This window comes from Canis aureus, chromosome 31 (assembly GCF_053574225.1).
Source record: "Canis aureus isolate CA01 chromosome 31, VMU_Caureus_v.1.0, whole genome shotgun sequence".
NCBI classification, from domain to species: Eukaryota; Metazoa; Chordata; class Mammalia; order Carnivora; family Canidae; genus Canis; species Canis aureus.
The window spans coordinates 22448791-22468907 of NC_135641.1; the positions used below are offsets into that span (position 1 = coordinate 22448791).

Consider the following 20117-nt stretch of genomic DNA (forward strand, 5'->3'; position numbering starts at 1 on the left):
CAGCTCTGTCGTCACCACTGCCAGAGTGGGTTAAAAATCAGATACTTAACACCCTGGAAATTGGCTCACTTCCCTTTGACCCAGAAAAAGCTTGCATCAGGAGACCAGAGGATAACAATAGTACCCAAAGAGTGTTTCTAGTCTTTATGTGTAGAGCTAAAGACTTGATGGGAATGTGAGCAAATAACATTTAAAAACTATATCGTTTGGGGCACCTGGGAGGCTCAGTCAGTTAAGCATCTGCCTCCAGCTCAGGTCATAATCAGGCTCCCTGTTCAGTGGGGAGTCTGCTTCTCCCTCTCCCTTTGCCACTGCCTCTGCTTGTGCTCTCTCAACACTCTCTCTCTCTCTCAAATAAATAAAATCTTTAAAAAATATATTAAAAAAAATTGAATGCTATAGAGAATTCAATTGCAAGAAAGAAGAAAAAAATTATATCATTCAGTGAAATATGAAAAATATTCAACTTTACCAGTGAAATACAAATCAACACAGCAATATCATGCCATTTTTTAAAGTTGAACTGGCAAATTTTAAAAAATATACAATAAACTGTCATACATTTCAAAATACATATGCATTTATATTGATAAGGATGTAAAGAGACACTTTATGCATTACTAGTGGGAGTGCGTATTACTACAAGTCTGCAATCCCTTATACAAATCAGATAGGTTTCAGAATTGAGGTTTTTTTTTTTTTTTATTCTGGAATTTGATTTTAGAAGATAATATAGGGACATCAACATCTGACAGGATTCATTTGGAGTTTCTTGGGGGAACATGGGCACCATATATAAAACAGTGGTTCTCAAGATATTGGACATCCAGCAGTGAGGGAGTATGACTCCCGAGAGAAGAGAAACAAATAACATAAGACCTAGCTAGGTTCATCCCTAGCATACAGCCACAGAAAGTTTCCAAGCCCTGGCACAGGGATGGAAAACTGAGGCAGGGCTCAGCAGTCTGAGCTGAGGAGACAGAGCAGGAGTCCAGGGACCAAAGGTGGCTGGAGTTGACAGAACAGAGTATGGACAGGAAAGAGCTCCCCTAAGGAGCCCCAGAGATCTGCAGAAGACAACTTTCCATCTTAAGTTGAATACTGTGCACCGTGTGAGGAAATAGTACACTCAAGGCCAGAAGAACTACACAGAAGGATTAGAGATAGCAGTGCCCCAGATTCACACAGAGCCAGCCTGGAACACTGCATACTTCACAAGGCAGCACTGAGTACTAAGTCCTACCTTAACCTTAGTATTGGGGTAGAAGTTAATTCTAGACCAACTGCTGTCTTGATCCCATCTAACAAAGCTTAAACACAAAACCTGAAAAAGATCAAATTATTTCCAAGTACTTTCATAAGTTTATTTTTATTGTAGTAATCTGTATATCCAAATATACAGGTTTGAACTCATGACCCTGAGATGAAGAGTCATAGGCTCTTCCCGCTGAGCCAGCCAGGCGCCCCAAATTATTTCCAAGCATTTTAACCACATCCCAGAACAAAGTTCAAGAATATGTTAAGGATTACAAAAGCATTTTACCCAACAAGGTGAAATTCACAATGTCTGGCATTTGATCAAGAAAGCAGGAAAAATACAAGTCATAAAGAGGAGGGAAAAAATCAACTATATGACATTCTGGAGAAGGCAAAACTATGGAGGCAGTAAAAACATCAGTGGTTGCCAGGAGCTAGCAAGGAGAGTGGACTAGGGGATGAATAAATGGAACACAGAGACTTTTCAGACAGTGAAAATACTCCGTATAATATTATAGTGGTGGACATATGTCATTATGCATTTGTCCAGACCCACAGAAGGCACACCACCAAAAGCAAACCCTAATATAAACTGTGGACTTGGGTGATGGTGATGTGTCAGTGTAATGTGTCATCAGTTGTAGCAACTGTACCCTTTTGGTAAGGGATGTGGATAACAGGGGAGGCATTGTGTGGGTGGAAGCATAGGGTGTATGCAGTATTTCTGGACCTTCCTCTCAGTTTTGCGAGGAACCTGAAACTGCTCTAAAAAATTGTCTTTAAAAAAATTAGTCCTTTGAAACAGACCCAGAAATGGCACAGATGATAGAATTAGTAAACAAGAACGTTAAAGTTATTATAAATTGTAGTCCATGTGTTCAAGAAACTAGAGGAGAGACTAGACATATTTGATAGAGATGTGGAAGTTATAAAGTCAATAGAAATCTAAAGATGAAAACTGCCATGTCTGAGCTGAAGAGCATACTGGATGGGACTAACCATTTAACAGACATAGCAGAAGAAACAATTAGTGAACTTGAATATACAGAACAGAAATTTTCCAAATCAAACACAGAAAAAAAAGGCTGGAAAGAAATGAATAGAGCAGCAGTCAGCTATGGAACAACTTCAGATTGCAAAATACACCTGTAATTGGAGACCTGGAGGAAGTAGGGGTAGGAGTTGTACAGAAAAAGTATTTGAAGAAAGTAATACAGAATTCCAATTTTGGGAATGGCAGGGTAACCTGTATCAGACAGCCTTTCTGCTAAACAATTTTAAGTTCCAAACAAAGTATGAAGAAATATTGTTTAGCAAGCAAGCAGAAGTTTCTGGCTGACTTCTCAAAAAAAAAAAAAATAAAATGTCATCTTTGAAGTTCCCAAAGAAAGGTAATATCACATACATTGTTATTATAGAACATTTCCAATGGGGTCTAGGGCAGCATCCCATAATATGTGGGATAAATAAGGACTATAAATAGCCTTACTTCAGGTCAGGTTTTGCTCTCAGTGCCCAAAAGCTTTAAAAAAATTTTTTTTTGTTTTCGAGTTTTTGGGATTTCTGAATTCTAGGAAAAGTGTTGTGGATCCATCTTCTTTGTCAGGAGAAAAATTGCCAATATGTATTTTTAAATGTCCTACACCCTTTGAAGCAGGGACTTATGTGTGCAACGGAAATAACACTTTAATTTTAAATTAAAAATATTTGAAAACAACCTAAATGTCCTAATAGCCTTCTAGTAGTTGGTGAAATTAGTTATGGTATATCTATGCAATGAAGGGACTGCTTAATAAGAAAATCATGTTGTAGAAGAATATAGATATGGTGAAATAAACATTTTCAACAGGGAACATGGAAAGATCACAAAATGCTATGATTCCAAATGTTAATAGTAGTTATTGCTGTGCAATCATGTTGTGATTTTTATTTCGTTTTGCTTTTTAGTATTTTCTAAATTTCTACTATGAACATACATTCCTTTTGTAATCAGGACAATCAAGGCTTGTTAAAAAAAAGTGATAAGGAAGTATTCCTATTGCTATTAAACTTCAGATCACATTGCTTCTCTAAGTCAGAAATCATTAACAAAGACCACAAAAGTTTAGCATTATTAAGCTTAATATGTCATCCATATCCCCAGATCTAGTGTCTGCACACCTGGATTTAAAGTGCCTCTTTCAAGCTGCATTGCCTGAGGCATTTCCAAAAGGAATCCTGTTAAATGAAAAATAAGACCTTTCATGAACGATGCTGAACCATTTCTGTTGCCACTTCAAACACTCTCTAACTTAATCTCCAGAGAACAGCTTTCTCAGATAAATTGTCCAGCATTATATCTAGTTCTTGGCTTGTTTTTAAAAATCTGCAGATTCTTTCATGAGGTCATTTTTTAAGCTTAAATATCTACTTTGCTTTGAAAATCTATTTTCTCCCTTTTCAAAAAGAACATACCAGGAGTTAAAATTGGATCTTGTTTAGCAAGCTACATCATACATCTGGAGTGAATTCCAGAGTATTAATGTCATGGTATGTTAAAGCAAAGACTGTCAAGTCTAATTTTTGCAGACCTGCTAAAACCAAAAGGACAGTCTGAACAGCCAGCAGTTTCAACCTCTGAGCTGAGGTATGTTTTCTAAAGTTATTCTGAAAGTCAGAGGAGAAAGGAAAAAAGAAAAAAAAAAAAAAAGGCTGCAACATGGTCCTTTTGAATAGCGTGATGCCACAGTGATAGAAAATGTCATCATCATATGTACTAGAGGCTCTTAGAATTAGACTGTCAGAATTGAAGGGACTGGAGAACTTGAATCCAATTATTTGCTTAGTACCTCTGCTACATCATCCTAGACTGATCCTATCTACTGTCTGTTGAACTGCTTGCAATAGGATTATATTTTTCCTTGTAAACTAGTAAGTCGATTTTCTAATTTCAGATATTAATCTCTGTGTACTTCATATTTACTAGAATTCAGTGGTGAAACCATGTGGACTTGGCATTTTAAGAGACAATTAGATAAGATTAAATTTCCTTAATAAATATAGGGTCATTCATATTCCCTGTTTCATCTTGGGTCTGTGTTTATAAGTTGTTTTTCAAGGAACATGTCCTTTTAATTTGTCACATTTGGGGCACCTGGGTGCCTCAGTCTGTTAAACATCCGACTCTTGATTTAATGGTTGTGATCCCAGTGTCTCCAGATCAGTCTCTGCACTGGGTATGGAGCCTGCTTAAGATTCTCTCTCTCCCTCTTCCTCTGCCTCTCCCCTCCCTAAAAAAAATGTCAAATTTATTGAGATAAAATTATTCATAATAGCCTCTTTTAAATGTGTGTATTACAGTATGTAGTAATATATCTTTCATTGCTGATACTGATTTATTCTCTTGATTAATCTAAATAACAGTCTTTTTGATATTTTCAAAGAACCAACTTTTGGCTTTGTTAATTTTCTCTAGTGTTCTGTTTGATTTCTTTTGATTTCTTTCTCCTTATTTCCTTCTTTTTTACTTAGTTTGGTTTTACTTTTTTCCTAGCTTGTTAAATTGGAAGCAAAGGTCCTTCATTTTAAGCCTTTCTTATTCTCCAGTATAGTATAAAAAGCTGTAAATTTCTTCCTCTAAGCACTGTTTTAACTGATCCTACAGATTTCTCTAAATGCTTTATTAAAGTATAACTGATGAAATAAATTACATGTACATAAAGTGTACCAATATGTATGTATCCTTGAATCCATCACTACAATCAAGATACTGACCCTGTCACTACTAAAAACTTACTCAGTTTCTCCTATTCCCAGGTAACCATCAGTTGGCTTTCTGTTAAAATAGATTAATTAGCATTTTCTAGAATTTTAGATAAATGGAACCATCAGTAAGTAGACTTTTTTGATCTGTCTTTTCTCTTAGCATAGTTATTTAAGACTCATCCATGTTGTTGTAAGAGTTCATTTCTTCTTACTGCTGAGTAGTATTTCGATTTAGTGCATATACCATGATGTGTTTATTATATCACCTGTTGATATTAAGTGTTTCTGGCTGTCCAGTTTCTGGCTGTTAAAGATCAAGTTGTTTTGAAGATTTGTGTTTAAGTCTTTGTATGGACATATACTTTCATTTCTCTTGGGTAAATACTTTTGGAATGGAATGATTGACAAATATGGCAAATGTGTGTTTATCATCTTAAGAAGCTACCAAACTGCTTTCCAAAGTGGATGTACCGTTTTAGTCTCCTACCAGCATTGTACGAGGGCTCCAATTCCTCCACATTCTAGGTACAGTCTTTTTGGTTTCAACTACTCTAGTAGGTATCTCAACTGTGTTTTTAACTTGCATTTTGTGAATGACTAATGGTGTTGAGCATCTTTTCTTGTGCTTATTGGCTGTACTTTTAGAGAAATGTTCCAAGTCCTTTGCTCAGTTTTTGATGGGGTTTTTTGGAAAAAAAAAAAATTTGTTGTTAAGTTTTAAGAGTTCTCTGTATATTCTGGATACCTAATTCCTTATTTTGGATATTTGTCCCATGTCATTTGCAAATATTTTCTTCCATTTGATGAGTTGCTTTTTTACTATATTTCTAAGTGTCCTTTGGTATACAAAAGTTCTTAATTTTGATGCAGTCCAGTTTGTCTATTTTTTTTGTTAATTGTCACTTACGCCTTTGGTGTCATCTTTAAGACATCATTGCTAAATCCAATGTCATGAAACTTCCCTGTGTTTCCTTCTAAAGAATTTTATCGTTTTAGCTTTTGCATTTAGGTCTGTGATCCACTTTGAATTTTTATATATGGTGTAAGGTAAAAGTCTAACCTTATTCTTTTGCATATGGATATCTAGTTTTTTAGTACCATTTTTTGAAAGGACTATTCTTTCCTCAACTGAATGGTCTTGATGGTATCCTTGTCAAAAATCATTTGACCTTATACATGAAGCTCTATTTCTGGTCTTTCTATTCCATTGGTCTGTATTTCTTTATCATAGTAACACAATTCTGATTACTGTAGCTTTGTAGTAAGTTTAGAAATTAGGAAGTGTAAGGACTCCAACATTGGTCTTTTTTAAGACTGTTTTGGCTATTTAGGGTTCCATATGAATTTTAGGATGGATTTTTCTCTTTCTGCTACAGTGCCACTGGGATTTTGATAGGGATTGCCTTGAATTTATAGAATGCTTTGGATAGTGTGGACATCTTAACAAGTCTTCCAAACCAGGAATACAGGATGTTTTCTTTTTATCTTTGTCTCCCCTAATTTTTTCGGCAACAGTTTATAGTTTTTAGTGTACAAATCTTTTGCCCTCCTTGGCTAAGTTTATTCCTAAGTATTTTATTCATTTTGGTGCTGATGTAAATGGAACTGTTTTCTTAATTTCCTTTTCTGATTGTTCATTGTTAGCTGTGGGTTTTTTTATACACGGCTATTATCATATTGAGGTAGTTTGCTTCTAATCCTAGTTTATTGAGTGTTTTTGTCATGAAAAGGCAAAGAATTTTTCTGCATTGATTGAGATGATCATGTCAGGGTTTTTTCCCTTAATTCTCTTAATCTAAGTGTCACATTTATTGATTTGTACATGTTGAAGCATCTTTGCATTCCAGGGATAAATCCCACTTGATCATGGTGTATGATCCTTTTAATATGTTGTAGAATTCTGTTTGCTAGTATTTTGTTGAGGATTTTCCATCTTTGTTCATCAGGGATGTGGGCCTGTAATTTTCTTTTCTCGTAGTGTCCGTGTCTGGCTTTGATATAAGGTAATACTGACCTCCTACAGTGAGATTGCAAGTGTTCCCTTCTCTTTAATTTTTTGGGAGAGTTTGAGAAGAATTGGTGTTCATTCTTTGAACCGATGGTAGAATTCACCAGTGACGTTGTCTGGACCTGGGAGGCTTTTGATTACTGATTCAGTCTTCTTACTAGTTGTTGGCTATTCAGATTTTCTGTTTCTTTATGACTCATTCTTGGTAGATTGTGTGTTTCTAGGATCTAATTTCCTTTTGATTTCTTCTTTAACCCTTGGGTTATTTAAAAATGTTACTTAGTTCCTAAATATTTGGGAAGTAACTTTCTGTTACTGAGTCTAATTTATTTCCATTGTTACCAGAGAACTTTCCTTAGTATGACTTGGATCTGTTTAAATTTATTGATAATTATTTTATTGAGACAAAATAGTCTGTGTAGGTAAGTGGTCCATGTACACCTGAAAAAATATGTATTCTGCTTTTGCTGGGTGGAGTGTTCTATAAATGTCCAACTGATCTAGTTAGTTAATTGTATTGTGTGAATCTTCTAAATCCTTTCTGAATATCTGCCTACTTTTCTCCAACATATTAAGAGATAGTGGTATGGAAATCTCTGACTATACCTATTCTCCTTTCAATTCTATCAATTTTTACTTCATGTATTTTTAAGGTATTAGATGCATAGATATCCAGGATTGTGTGTCCTCCTGATGAATTGACCCCCTTATTATTATTATTAAATGATCTTCTTTATCCCTGGTAATAGTCTCTGCTCTGAAATCTAGTGTGCTAGCATAGTATATCTTTGCAATTCTTTTGCTTGTAACCTATTTGTGCCCTTACCTTTAAAATAGTTTTTGCAGGTAACATTGAGTCTTGCTCTTTTTTCGGATCTGACAATCTCTTTCAACCCTCAAATATTTCAAGATATCCCTATACCACCAGTCTTCTTCTTGAACTAAATATCCTTTTATTATGGTTTGACCAATACTTTTTCTAAATCTTTTACTATTTTATCACATTCTCTTGTGCATGTCTTGCTTAAAAGGGGTAATTTATCACAAAGGATACTTTGAGTTGGCCTCTGCGAGAAATACTGAGTATTGCATATTGCGTCAGTTGATTAACATTGTCAACAAAGATCTGTATCTATTTGGTTCCTCACCATTCAGTTGAAACCAGTCTGGACCATCTGTTCCAGACTTTTCTTACCCTACTCATATTTTTATCTTGGCTAACTATTGACTTTTGATCTCCAGAAAAGTTTCAAAGCAACTTAACAAAAAAAAGTCTATTCATTGTTCCTCTGAAAATGTCTGTTTTATCTCAGTTATACCAATTCTAGTTGAGTTATTTTGAGTATGGGTCAAATAAAACTAGATTATAACTAAGAGGATATTAAAGTGTTTGCCTTTTATTCTAGGTAAAAATGTCTCCTTCTTGTCATCCATCCAAAGGAGATTCTACTGTTAAGAAGGTGAGTTTTTAAAAATTTTATTACATTTTTACTTTAATTCCAGTATAGCTAACATAGTTATATTAGTTTCAGGTGTACCATATAGTGATTCAACACTTCCATACATCACCCAGTGCTCATCATGACACGTGCACTCCTTAATCCCCATCACCCATTTCACCCTTCCCCACACTCACCTCCCCTTTGGTAACCATCAGTTTGTTCTCTATAGTTAAGAATCTGTTTCTTGGTTTGTCTTTTTTTTTTTTTTTCCTTTGCTCATTTCTAGAAGATCAGTTTTAAAGATACAAACCCACCTTCCTCCTTTTGTGTGTTTATTCTCCTCTGTTGAACAATTTTCTCAAAAATGCAATGATTTTTTAATCACCTTAATGCCACCAAAGGTATTTCTGATTGGAAGCCTTTATGACATATTACCAGAATCCCTTGGCTCTCTAGGAAGCCACATGGGGGGTTGGGCCTACCATCAGTCTCCTGGCAACTGAGAACTTTCATTGTTCTAGAATTCCCATCCTCTTTACCAGGTGGGTATCGTGATCAGTGAGTGGTAGTAGGTGAAAGATATTATAAGGAGGCTAGTCTAATATATTCTCTTTCCCTCCAGACAGCTGTGCTCAAAGAAAACTGGCCCAAGATATTAGCGTTCCATACTGCATAAACAAGTGCTCAATAAATACTTGTGGGATGGAACCCCCCTCTGCCACTTCAATCCCTGACTGTAAACTTTGTAGCACAGAAAGAGTATGAGTCTGTCAATTGAGCAATTCTCAGATGATGTCAAGAGAACCGCTAAAATCCTTTTCTATATACAGCTGCAACAGTGCAGTTGAAATGTGGTAAACAAGCTGACATTTTTACTGTTCTCTTTTACCACTTTTATTTTTCTGACAGTTGAAGTATCCCTGGATGTAGGTTTTCTTTTCTTGCCCTTTTTATAATTTCAGTCAGCATCCATGTCAGTGAAGAATTGTAGAACAAAAATAACAACCTGCTAGCTGTGTTAACTATCAGCAGGTTCTAGCTTCAAAGCACTGTGCCGGAAATGGGTCCCTTTTCTCTGCCTGTAGAATCCCCTGAAATGGTTTTAAAAGAAAGAAAGAATAAAAATAAAATCTGTTATCCGAAAAGCCTTATTACATGCTGCCCAGGAAAATCTCTTCCATTTTTGTCAGGACTGCAAGGCCAGGCCAACTGAGGCGATGTTTGCTACCACCTGGAACCATCACACTGTGAGGGAGTGGGGGGCTGGAGGTACAAGGCACCTGCTCACTCTCCGTAAACAGAGGAGGAAATTGGAATCCAGAGGGAGATTTTTTTTTGCTTTCAAGTGTTAGCTGTGGACACTTCTAAAGTAGAGGTTAAAAACATGCTTTCGATTCAACCAGACATGAGTTTAAAGATTGACTCTTGTGCTTATTGATCTGAATAACTTTTTTTTTTTTTTAGATAAGGAGAGAGTGAAAGTGGAAGGGCAGAAGGAGAGGGAGAGAGAGAATCTTAAGCAGGTTCCACACTCAGTGTGGAGCCCAGTGCAAGGCTGGATCTCACAACCCTGAGATCATAACCTAAGCCAAAATCAGGAGTCAGATGCCTAACCGACTGAACCACCCAGGTGCCCCTAGTGGAGCCTCTCTGCTTCCTTTACTGTAAATGATAGTGCTGCCTCTCAGAAGTATCCTGAAAATTAAACAAGATACTATATGAGGGCCTAATACTGTGTTTGACACACAGCTAAGTACCTGGTAAATTATTGACACATAGTAAGGACTCAGGTATTACTGAAACTAATGTTAAAACACACATCCCCCAATCTTAGTTAGATATGCTGTCATTTTATTATTGCTACTTTGTATTGTTGTCCATTCAGCAAGTATTTCTTTATGTAGACACTGAGTTAAGGGACTACAGAGATGAAAAACACAGACTTTGTTCTCAAGGATCTCAGCACTTATTGGGAAGGTGGACATGTAAACTGACAATTACCATACAGTTTGACACATGCCATGGAAAGTGCACAGGTACACAAGAGCACAGAGGAGAGGCTGATTGGGGATGACTAAGTGGACTTAATATGACTCTTATGTTCTTATGGTAAAAAGTGCAATGAAGAAGTTTGAGAAATACTTAGCTCCTCCCCTCAAGCTTTGTTACTAGATTATAATGAAAGCAAATCCTGCCATAATTAAAGGTGTTTATTAAATACTCATTTAGAAATAGATTCATATAACCTATTTCAACTTGGTAATGACCTAGCTCTTTGTCATTTTAGGTGTCTGACCACTATCAGGGGTGTAGCAATGTTACATAGGTAGGATTCTCCTACTCTTGAATCAGCATCAGACAAACCGAAATTTTCAAAGCCAGTGACTACACATAGATGGCCCCAGGTGGCTTTCCTAAGTGATCAGGTGCAGACTTATTCACTGTCCATGCAAGAATTGGCATGATCTGGTTTCTAAAATATTTTATTCAGGAGATAGATACATATATTCAAGGACCTTTTATTTTTGAGAGCCCATCACTCATGTTTACCATTCTGATTAACAAGACATTAATTTCACCAATAGAAAAATTTCTGGATTCTTGGACCTAACGAGCAAAATTTTAGCTATTGGTCAGTAATAAATAGCCAAAGGACTTTTTAGTAGCTGCTTTTGGGAATTCATGTCTCTACATTGAAGCCTAAACTTAAATAGCACCTACTTAATATCACACTGTTATGATGTCTAGGATAATTTTAAAATACATTTCAAAACAGGTGCCTCTCCCAGACTAAGTAGTCAGGGAAGGCTTCTTAAAAAAAAAAAAAGGCTTGATCTAGCCTTGAAGCACAAGGGAAAAGGTGTTCCAGGTAGACATGTTGAGTATAGGACACTTCAGAAATGGGGGTGGTTCTATATCTCTTAAATATGGTAGCATGCAGAGGTCTGGTGAAATGAATGGGAATCCATATTACAAAGAGCCCTATTTTGTGAAGCTTGCTTTTTATCTTGAGCATGAGGGTTTCTGTCAAAGGTGATATTAAAGGCAAAAAAAGCAATCAGAAGAATAGACAGTGTCCAGGCAAGAAAAAGGTCCTGAATCTGTGCTGAATTAATGGATGGAATGAAGAGATGAGGTAGATTCAAGTATTTTTTCTCCCCCAAAACTCTGACACCTTTAAGTGTGAACCAGGTGTCCTTCCTTTTCTGAGCTCTCTCTTGTAACACCCTGAACTGGTGCTCACCTACCAACATGTTCACCTGGCTGTGTTGAAATTACCTCTTTATTTATATATATGCCTCATTTAAGACTAATATGCCTCAGGAAGACAGCCATGGCATCAGACTTGGTATCCCTAAGTGTAGAACCATGTCAAGTGAATGAGAGATACATGAAACAGATTCCATTGGACTTCATAGCTATTTATGGGAAGTGAAAGGAAAAAAATTGTCTGGGCCTAAATAAACAGAGAAAGAACAAATGAAACATCATTACTGTCCCAGGCTTATATTCCTAGCATAGTCAGTCCCTTGCTGTTTGAGCTACATCAGCAGTAATCTGAGTGAGACCAATGTGAAACTCAGTACCTAATTGGTACTTCCCTAGTTGTGTATGTATTTTTGTGTGTTCATATATATATAGACATGTACATGTATATTCTGGTTATCATCCTGGAGCTACATTGTCAAAGTTGCATTGACAGATGGAGGCACCAGCAGTGTGTCTGTTGAACAGTTGACTGCCAAAGTGACATGTGTAAGAAACACAAAAGAGCAGTAGTATTCTTGACTGGAGCCAAAGATTCTCTGTTGACCAATAACCAAAGAAAGTGTTTGGCGACTGTGTTGTCAGTATTGGCTCTGTCAAGAGCTGGATGCAAGTGCTGAGGAAACAGAAGCCATGTTCTGTAGGTTCTGCTTAACTTCCTGAGATAGATGTCTCATGAAGGAGTCGTTCTTCCACTCTGCTGTCACCTGTCAGAATCTAGCAAATTCCATGAGCATGCGTACATAACATCTTTTGCAGCACAAGCTTTTGCATTTTATTCTTCTCTGGATTAGAAATACTTGTTGTATATTACATGTGGCATACAAAATTTGTGTGTAATGTTTATCTTATACATAAGATTTCTTCTTAAGGGGCTCTGATAACTTCAATAACAGAAGATACACATGCTTCTCTAGCGCTTGTTCAGTGTTTGATCATGGATGGCCGGAAATTTAAAAATCAGGAAGCATTTTTCTAAGATAAAAGTTACTGTAGGGATCCCTGGGTGGCGCAGTGGTTTGGCGCCTGCCTTTGGCCCAGGGCGCGATCCTGGAGACCCGGGATCGAATCCTACATCGGGCTCCCAGTGCATGGAGCCTGCTTCTCCCTCTGCCTGTGTCTCTGCCTCTCTCTCTCTCTCTGTGACTATCATAAATAAATTTTTTAAAAAATGTGTTAAAAAAATTACTGTAAAAGTCCCTTGCAATTAACTCACTAGAACAAAATTGGAGATGTTGATGATGTTTGAGGTGATAAATGAGTTTAGAGAGTTAGTTGAAGGCAGCATAAAAAAAAACCACCCAGCTCTGATGCATCTTTTCTCAACTACTAAAGAAACACCAGCCCGGAATTTGCAAAGTTAGGATTATTACATGCATTGTAACCAGAGAAAGCAATTTTCTTACACCTCAATCACAAAGGCATCGTTATACTCCCTGAGCCATCCCGTTTTAGATGAGCTTTCTCTGCTGGTGTGTTTGCAGAAGTCTGAGGGGTCAGAAGCTCTGGCTAAAGAGTTATCCTCAGGCTGGTGAAACCCACTGGAAGAGTTCACAGTTGAGGGTCTTCCCAGGGTGACTTCTTCAGCCGAAGGACAAGGTACTGGGAGAGGCAGGGTGGAAAGGCTTTCTCATAGGGGGTAAATTCAGCGAATATCCCACATGCTTCAAGGTGCCAGGTCTGGGAAGGACCAAGGTCAGTGAAATATAGTTCTTGCTGTCAACACATTTCCAAGTGAATAGTGACTAAACTGTTGGATTTAATAGCCAGACCTCTCAGAAATTGATTAGCAGTTTCTCAAGTATTCAAGTGTATTAGAAGAATTTGGAGCAGTTGTTTGTTTTACCCAAGTGTTCTGGTGAGGTAAAAGTTTTATAGTCTAGTCCCAGTCTTGCCACTCATGTCAGGAATGTAGATGACTATACTCACTCATGATTTTTATGGACTCACTGGCCAGTGGGGAGACTGGGGGATGGGAGCAGTGCAGTATTTTTAAGGGAAAAAGCCTCACAGAGCCACTGTTTCCATAACAACAGGAAAAGCTGGCTGCAGTGTCTCAGCTGACTGGCCCCTCATGAGCAAAAAGTGATAGCCCTTGGTGGATGCATGTTGCCTCTTTCCTTATTTTTCTTAGTAGGACTTAATCCAGATGTGACTTTCATGCCTCTATTGATTTAAAAAAAAAAAAAAAAGAAAGAAAGAAAAAGAAAAGTGGACAGAATTTAGTCTTTGCTTTTGCATAGACAGGGTAGAAGGTCCCCACAGGCCAGGTGCATTTTATGCTGACGTGAAGTAGCTGGGGTGCAGTTGCCTTCAGACAGCTGGAAGATTTGGAAGGAAACCTAGGCATTCTTTGTATTTCAGAGGACAGAACTGGTGCCTGTGGGTAGCTGGAATGTAGATGGAGATGTCAACTTAGTTATGAGAATTTTCTGATAGTGAGACAAGTTGCCTTGTGAGATAGCACATTATCTGTTACCAGAGGTGTTTGATCCACAGCAGAATATCTGCCATTCAGAGCTGTTTCTGAACTTTTCCTGCCATGGGTGAGAGGTGGGCTGATTAATTTATAGCTCCCCTGATTTGTTAGAATGTTATGAATCTGCAGTTGTATTAAACTCAAGTGACTTTTTCATTGATGTGTTGGCTGATTTCAGTTAGACCCTAACATCTGGGCTGAACTAGTAGAGTCTATTAAAAAAAAAAAAAAAAGCAAAAACAAATTTGGACTTAAAGAGGAGACTTCATTCAAAAGAATAACTGCAATAAGAGGAGAGGCTTTTGCTATAAGGAGAGTGTTCCAACCTTAACATCTACAAGGGTGTCAAAAAATCAGGCAGAGGTGCTTGGCTCACAGAGTGATTTTTGATCTTGAGGTTGTGAGTTTGAGCCTCCACTGTATGATGGGCATAGAGATTACTTAAAAGAAGAAAAAAATAACACCACAGGGAATTTTTTTTAAAGATTTATTTATTTATTCATGAGAGACACAGACTGAGGAAGAGAGGCAGAGACATAGGCAGAGGGAGAAGCAGGCTCCTCATGGGGAGCCCGATGCAGGACTCAATCCCAGATCCTGGGATCACGACCTGAGCCCAAGGCAGGTACCCAACCGCTAAGCCACCCAGGCATCCCAGAAGGGAATTTTTTACAGGGGCTAGTAAACAGGGCTAGGAAGAACCTGATGTGGGGGAGTAGGTGATAGAATCAGATAGTTGATAGTTGGTTAGAAATGTCTTTGGTGCAGTCTGCTGATTCTTGGAAAGGACCATTAAGGTTGGCTCAGGTGTAGGTCAAGGGTTTAGGGGAGGGAGAGATGCTTAACTAAAGTTTGGTCATTAGTTAACAAACATTTTGTTCCACCGAATCAGGACAAACAGTTCTGTTCATCTTTTAAGAGGCAAAGAGTGGAAATTTGATGGGTCTGTGTCTGGCTTTGTCATAGGTGAACTTAGCGGCATGGTGGGTTTTGTCTCAGATTTATGGGGAAGAGTGATCTTTGCAGAAAGCTGTTTCCCATGACAGGGTATGGGGATTTCCTTAACTGCAGCTCTTCTTTAGGAACTAAGGGCTCAGGTGAAGCATAACATGGTCACAAGTCTGACTATGTTGCCATGTTCTTTCCTTATTCCTCTCCATGATTATGATCTGCAGTCCATGGCCTGGGCCTTTCTGAAATCTGCTTACTGATCCTCATGTAGAGAAATGGAAACAGTTACAGAGAAGGATAGTGGTGACCACTTGATTGTGATATTCACTCTTGCTGATAATTACAACTACAGAGCTGGAAACAGTTACAGAGAAGGACAGTGGTGACCACTTGCTTGTGGTATCCTTGCTTGTGGTATCCTGCTGATAATTGGGTGTATCTTCTGGCCTAAAAAGTTGAGACTAGATGACGGTTTCAAAGGATCTCAGAGTTCTTACCAATGTACAAATCTATTCGTCACCCATTTCTTTTGTATTAAATGAATATTTTCTAATGTAGCATTTGGATTTCTTTAATGATTTTTTAAATTAATGGACTATTTTTTTCAAGAGAGAGAGAATGCAAGTGAGAGGCAGAGGGAGAAGGAAAGAGAGAATCTTAAGCAGGCTCCACTCTCAGCACAGAGCCTGATGCAGGGTTCTATCTCATGGCGCTGAGATCAAGACCTGAGCTGAAATCAAGAGTCAGACACTTAACCAAGTGAGCCACCCAGGCGTCCCATTAATGGACTTTTTTAGAGCAGTTTTAGGTTTTCATAGAAAAATTGAGCAGAAAGTACAGTTACCATACATTTCCTCCTGTTATTAATATCTTGCATTCCTGTGGTACATTTTATTACAGTTAATGAGCTGACATATACACGTTATTATTAATGAAAGTCCATAGTTTAGAGTTCACATCTTGTGTTGTACATTCTGTGGGTCTGACAAACATATAATGAAATGTAGCCATTACATATCATGCAGAATCATTACACTACCCTAGAAATCCCATGCTTCACTTATTCATCCTTCCCTGTCAACTGGCAACTGCTAATCTTTTACTGTCTCCAGTTTTGCCTTTTCCAGAATGTGATGTAGTTGGACAGTATGTAGCCTTTGTAGATTGGTTTCTCTTACTCAGTGATTCCCACTTAAAGTTCCTCCATGTCCTCTTATGGCTTGATATCTCATTCCTTTTTAGCTTCGAATAATATGCCATTGTCTGGATGTACCAGTTTGTTGTTCATCCATTCACCTACTAAAGGACATCTTGGTTGCTTCCAGGTTTTACCAGTTGTCAGTAAAGCTTTACTGACCACACAAAACCCTGCACATAAGTTTTCAGCTCATTTGGGTGAATACCAGGGAGCAACTGCCAGACTGTATAGTAAGAATGTTCAGTTTTCTGAGAAGCTGCCAAACTATCTTCCAAAGTGGCTGTACTATTTTTGCATTTCCACACAGTGAATTTGAGTTCCTATTGTCCTACATCTTTGTTGTCAGCATTTGGTGTTATCTGATTTTTGGATTTTAGTCATTCCAATAGTGGTGTCTTGAATGACATTCGATGTGGAGTTTTTTTCATATGCTTATTTGCCATCTGTATATCTTCTTTGGTAACATCTTTAAATGTTTTTGAGGATATTTTTCTGGTTTTTGTTTTTTGTTTTAGTGGTGCTCTAGGGTTTTGCCTATACATCTTAACTTTTCAGATTCACCTTCTGATTTAAAACTAGCTTAATTCAAGTTACATATAGAAATGTTACTCCTTTTTTTTTTTTTTTTTTTTTTTTAAGATTTTACTTATTTATTCATGAGAGGCAGAGAGAGGAGCAGAGACACAGGCAGAAGGAGAAGCAGGGTCCCTGCAAGGAGCCTGATGCAGAACTCAATCCCGGACCCCAGGATCATGACCTGAGCCGAAGGCAGATGTTCAACCCCTGTGCCACCCAGACATCCCAAGAAATGTTACTCCTATTTAGCTCTGTTAATTTTTCCCACATTTTGTGATACTCTTATACGTAGTATGCCTATTAAGATTACAAACCTAACAATATATTGTGATAATTATTGCTTTACTATCTATAACCACTTTCTTAGCCCAATAAAGCTTTTTCCCTACCCACCTCCTTCATGCAAATATGTTACACATATATTGCATTTCTGCATTATGCCAACATTACATTATATACATAGTATTTTACAGTTGCCTTCCAGTTCTTTTTACCAGTTCTCTTTTGGTTTTTCTTATGTAGATTTGAGTTGCTTTCTACTAGTGACTGTGAACAGTGACAGATCAACTCACATTAGTATTTTTTTTTAAAGATTTTATTTATTTATTCATGAGAGAGAGAGAGAGGCAGAGACACAGGCAGAGGGAGATGCAGGCTCCATGTAGGGAGCCTGACTCAGGACTCGATTCCGGGTCTCCAGGATCAGGCCCTGGGCCGAAGGCGGCACTAAACCGCTGAGCCACCTGGGCTGCCCCACATTAGTACTTCTTATAAAGTGACCTGTTACAAGAACTTCTTTCATTTTTTGTTTACTTGGGGAAGTGTTTCATTCATCTTCATTTTTGAACAATAGTTTTGTTGGCTATAAGGTTATTGATTGGCAAGTTTTTTCTTGGAACATTTTGAATATGCTATCCCACTGTGTGTTGCTTCTGCTGAGAATTCAGTTATTAATCTTATTGGAGTTCCCTTATAAGTTGCTTCTGTTGCTTTTGCTGAGAATTCAGTTATTAATCTTATTGGGGTTCCCTTATAAGTAACTAGTCATTTTTCTCTTGCTGCTTTTTAAGATTTATCCAAGTCTTTGACTTGTAGCATGTTTTCTTTGAGATATTTGTGGATCTCTGGGCTCTTATCCTGCTTGGAGTTTGTTGAGCTTCCTGGGTAGGTTACTGTTTTTCAGTAAATTTGTAATTCTTCAGCCATAATTTCTTCAGGTATTTTTTCTTCTCCATTCTTTCTCCTCTCGTTTTGTTACTCCCATTATGTATTTGTTGTTGAACTGATGTTATCCTGCATTTCTAAGTTCAGTTTTCTTCACTCTTTTTTTTCCCCCTGTTCAGGTTGCATACTTATTGATTTCTCTTCAAGTCCATTAACTATCTCTTCTGCCAGTTCAGATCTACTGTTGAGACTCTCTCCTGAATTTATTTTAGTTATTATATTTTTCAACTCTAGAATTTCCAAGCGATCCTTTTTGGTAAAAAAAAAAAAAAAAAAAAAATTTATTGATATTCTGTCTTGGTGCGACATCACTGTTATACCTTCCCTTACTCTTACTAAAAATATGCTTTCCTACATTTCACCCATTTCCTGTGTGTGTGTGGGGGGGGGATTCTGTTGCTGTTATTGTGGTTCGGAGGGGGGAGGCATTTGCAGATAAAGTGTATTTATTATGATTGGTTTTAAAGTCTTTATGTTAAATCTAACATCTGGTTACTCAGGCAAATTGTGTTGTCTGCTCCCCCCACACACACACACCTCTGCTATGTGATCATACTTTCCATCTTCACATGCCTTGTAATTTTTGGTTAGAAACTGGGCATTTTAGGTAATGTAGCAAGTCTGTGCATTGATCCTTCACTCCTAGAGTTATTCTTATTTGCTCCACTCTACTCCATTCTAGACTGCTGCAGCCCAAGATATTATAATTATTTCTAGCGACTGGCTGGGTTACTTTATTTTTTTTTAAGATTTTGTTTATTTACTCATGAGAGACAGAGAGAGAGAGAGAGAGAGAGAGAGGCAGAGACACAGGCAGAGGGAGAAGCAGGTTCCATGCAGGAAGCCCAACATGGGACTCGATCCCGAGTCTCCAGGATCATGCCCTGGACTGAAGGCAGCTAAACCGCTGAGCCCCCCAGGCTGCCCCATGCCTGGGTTACTTTAATGAAGTCTTGTCCCCCTACCTATTCCCAAGTGTTAAAATTCTGATATTGCTTCTTAGGAGGTATAGATGTGGGTTTGCCCACAGACACCCTGGGATGGCAGTGGTGTTAGTAGGGTTCCCTTTCTCTTTTTCCCTGGCCAAACCAGCTGTTAAACTCTACTGATTGCTCCATTGTTTTCAACAATGCCTTGGGTACATAAATTGCTCTATACACTGATCCAGTAAAATTGTGACTCCTTGAAAGAATAGTTTCTGAGGTCTGTTTTCAATATTTGTCTTAACTTCCTTATTAGGGCTCTCACCAGCTATCATTTTCCCTAGTTCTCTTCTACCAAGTAGTTGGCCTGATGTAGGTTGTATCTACATTAAATCCATTAATCTCCCAGTTGCCTTTCACCACAACCTTCACTCTTCTTAAGAATACTCTTAGGTTCAAACTTCTCCACCCTCAGTTGCAAGTGAAGTCATTTCCTTTGAAAAGAGATTAGGACCTATCTCTTTTACTGTCTGCTTCTCCCGCAAGGAATACTCTGTGAACCAGGACTCTGCACTTGATCTTAGCCAAAAGGCCGAGAAGCGATTGAACCAGGACTCTGTTACTGGTTGTAGGTACAGTGGCAAGCTTCCCTCTGAATGACTTGCCTATTTAAGATTTAAATGCTTGTTGGAAGGGGGAACACCCTGAGATCCTCTTGGCTTGCCTCCCTGTGATGAAACCATTGCCTCACAAATTGGAGCAGGGGTGATTAGCCACTATTTTCAGTGGACAGAACCCAGGATACAGCCAATATTCCACGAGTGGAGTTTGGGTAGAAGAAGGGAGCCCCCACCACTTCTTGACTATGCCTGCCTAGGACTTAGCCTCAGCAACATGTAGCTAGAAGCAAGATGAGAAATGCTAAAGTTCTGCTTCTTTTGAGAAGAAAGCTCTTTAGGAGTTTGGAAGAGAAGAAGCTTGGTGTTCTTGGCTACAGCAGTCTGGAGTGGAGTCTCTACTTCACTAAGCTGGGTTGGGAGCAAGGAAC

At 38.1% G+C, this 20117-nt stretch overlaps 1 protein-coding gene across 5 annotated transcripts in view; it reads left to right on the plus strand.

Annotated features, from left to right (window-relative positions):
* The window catches only part of VPS8 (VPS8 subunit of CORVET complex), a 254636-nt gene that overhangs the window by 213267 nt on the left and 21252 nt on the right, over nt 1–20117 (plus strand). For 2 of the 5 annotated variants that reach the window (XM_077879951.1, XM_077879955.1), the window contains one exon: nt 8416–8469. In XM_077879951.1, coding sequence (XP_077736077.1) covers nt 8416–8469 — 54 coding nt within the window. Of the gene's footprint in view, nt 1–8415; nt 8470–9073; nt 9563–16985; nt 17269–20117 lie in introns of those variants that run through there. The other 3 variants (XM_077879954.1, XM_077879952.1, XM_077879953.1) reach the window with 3 other exon arrangements.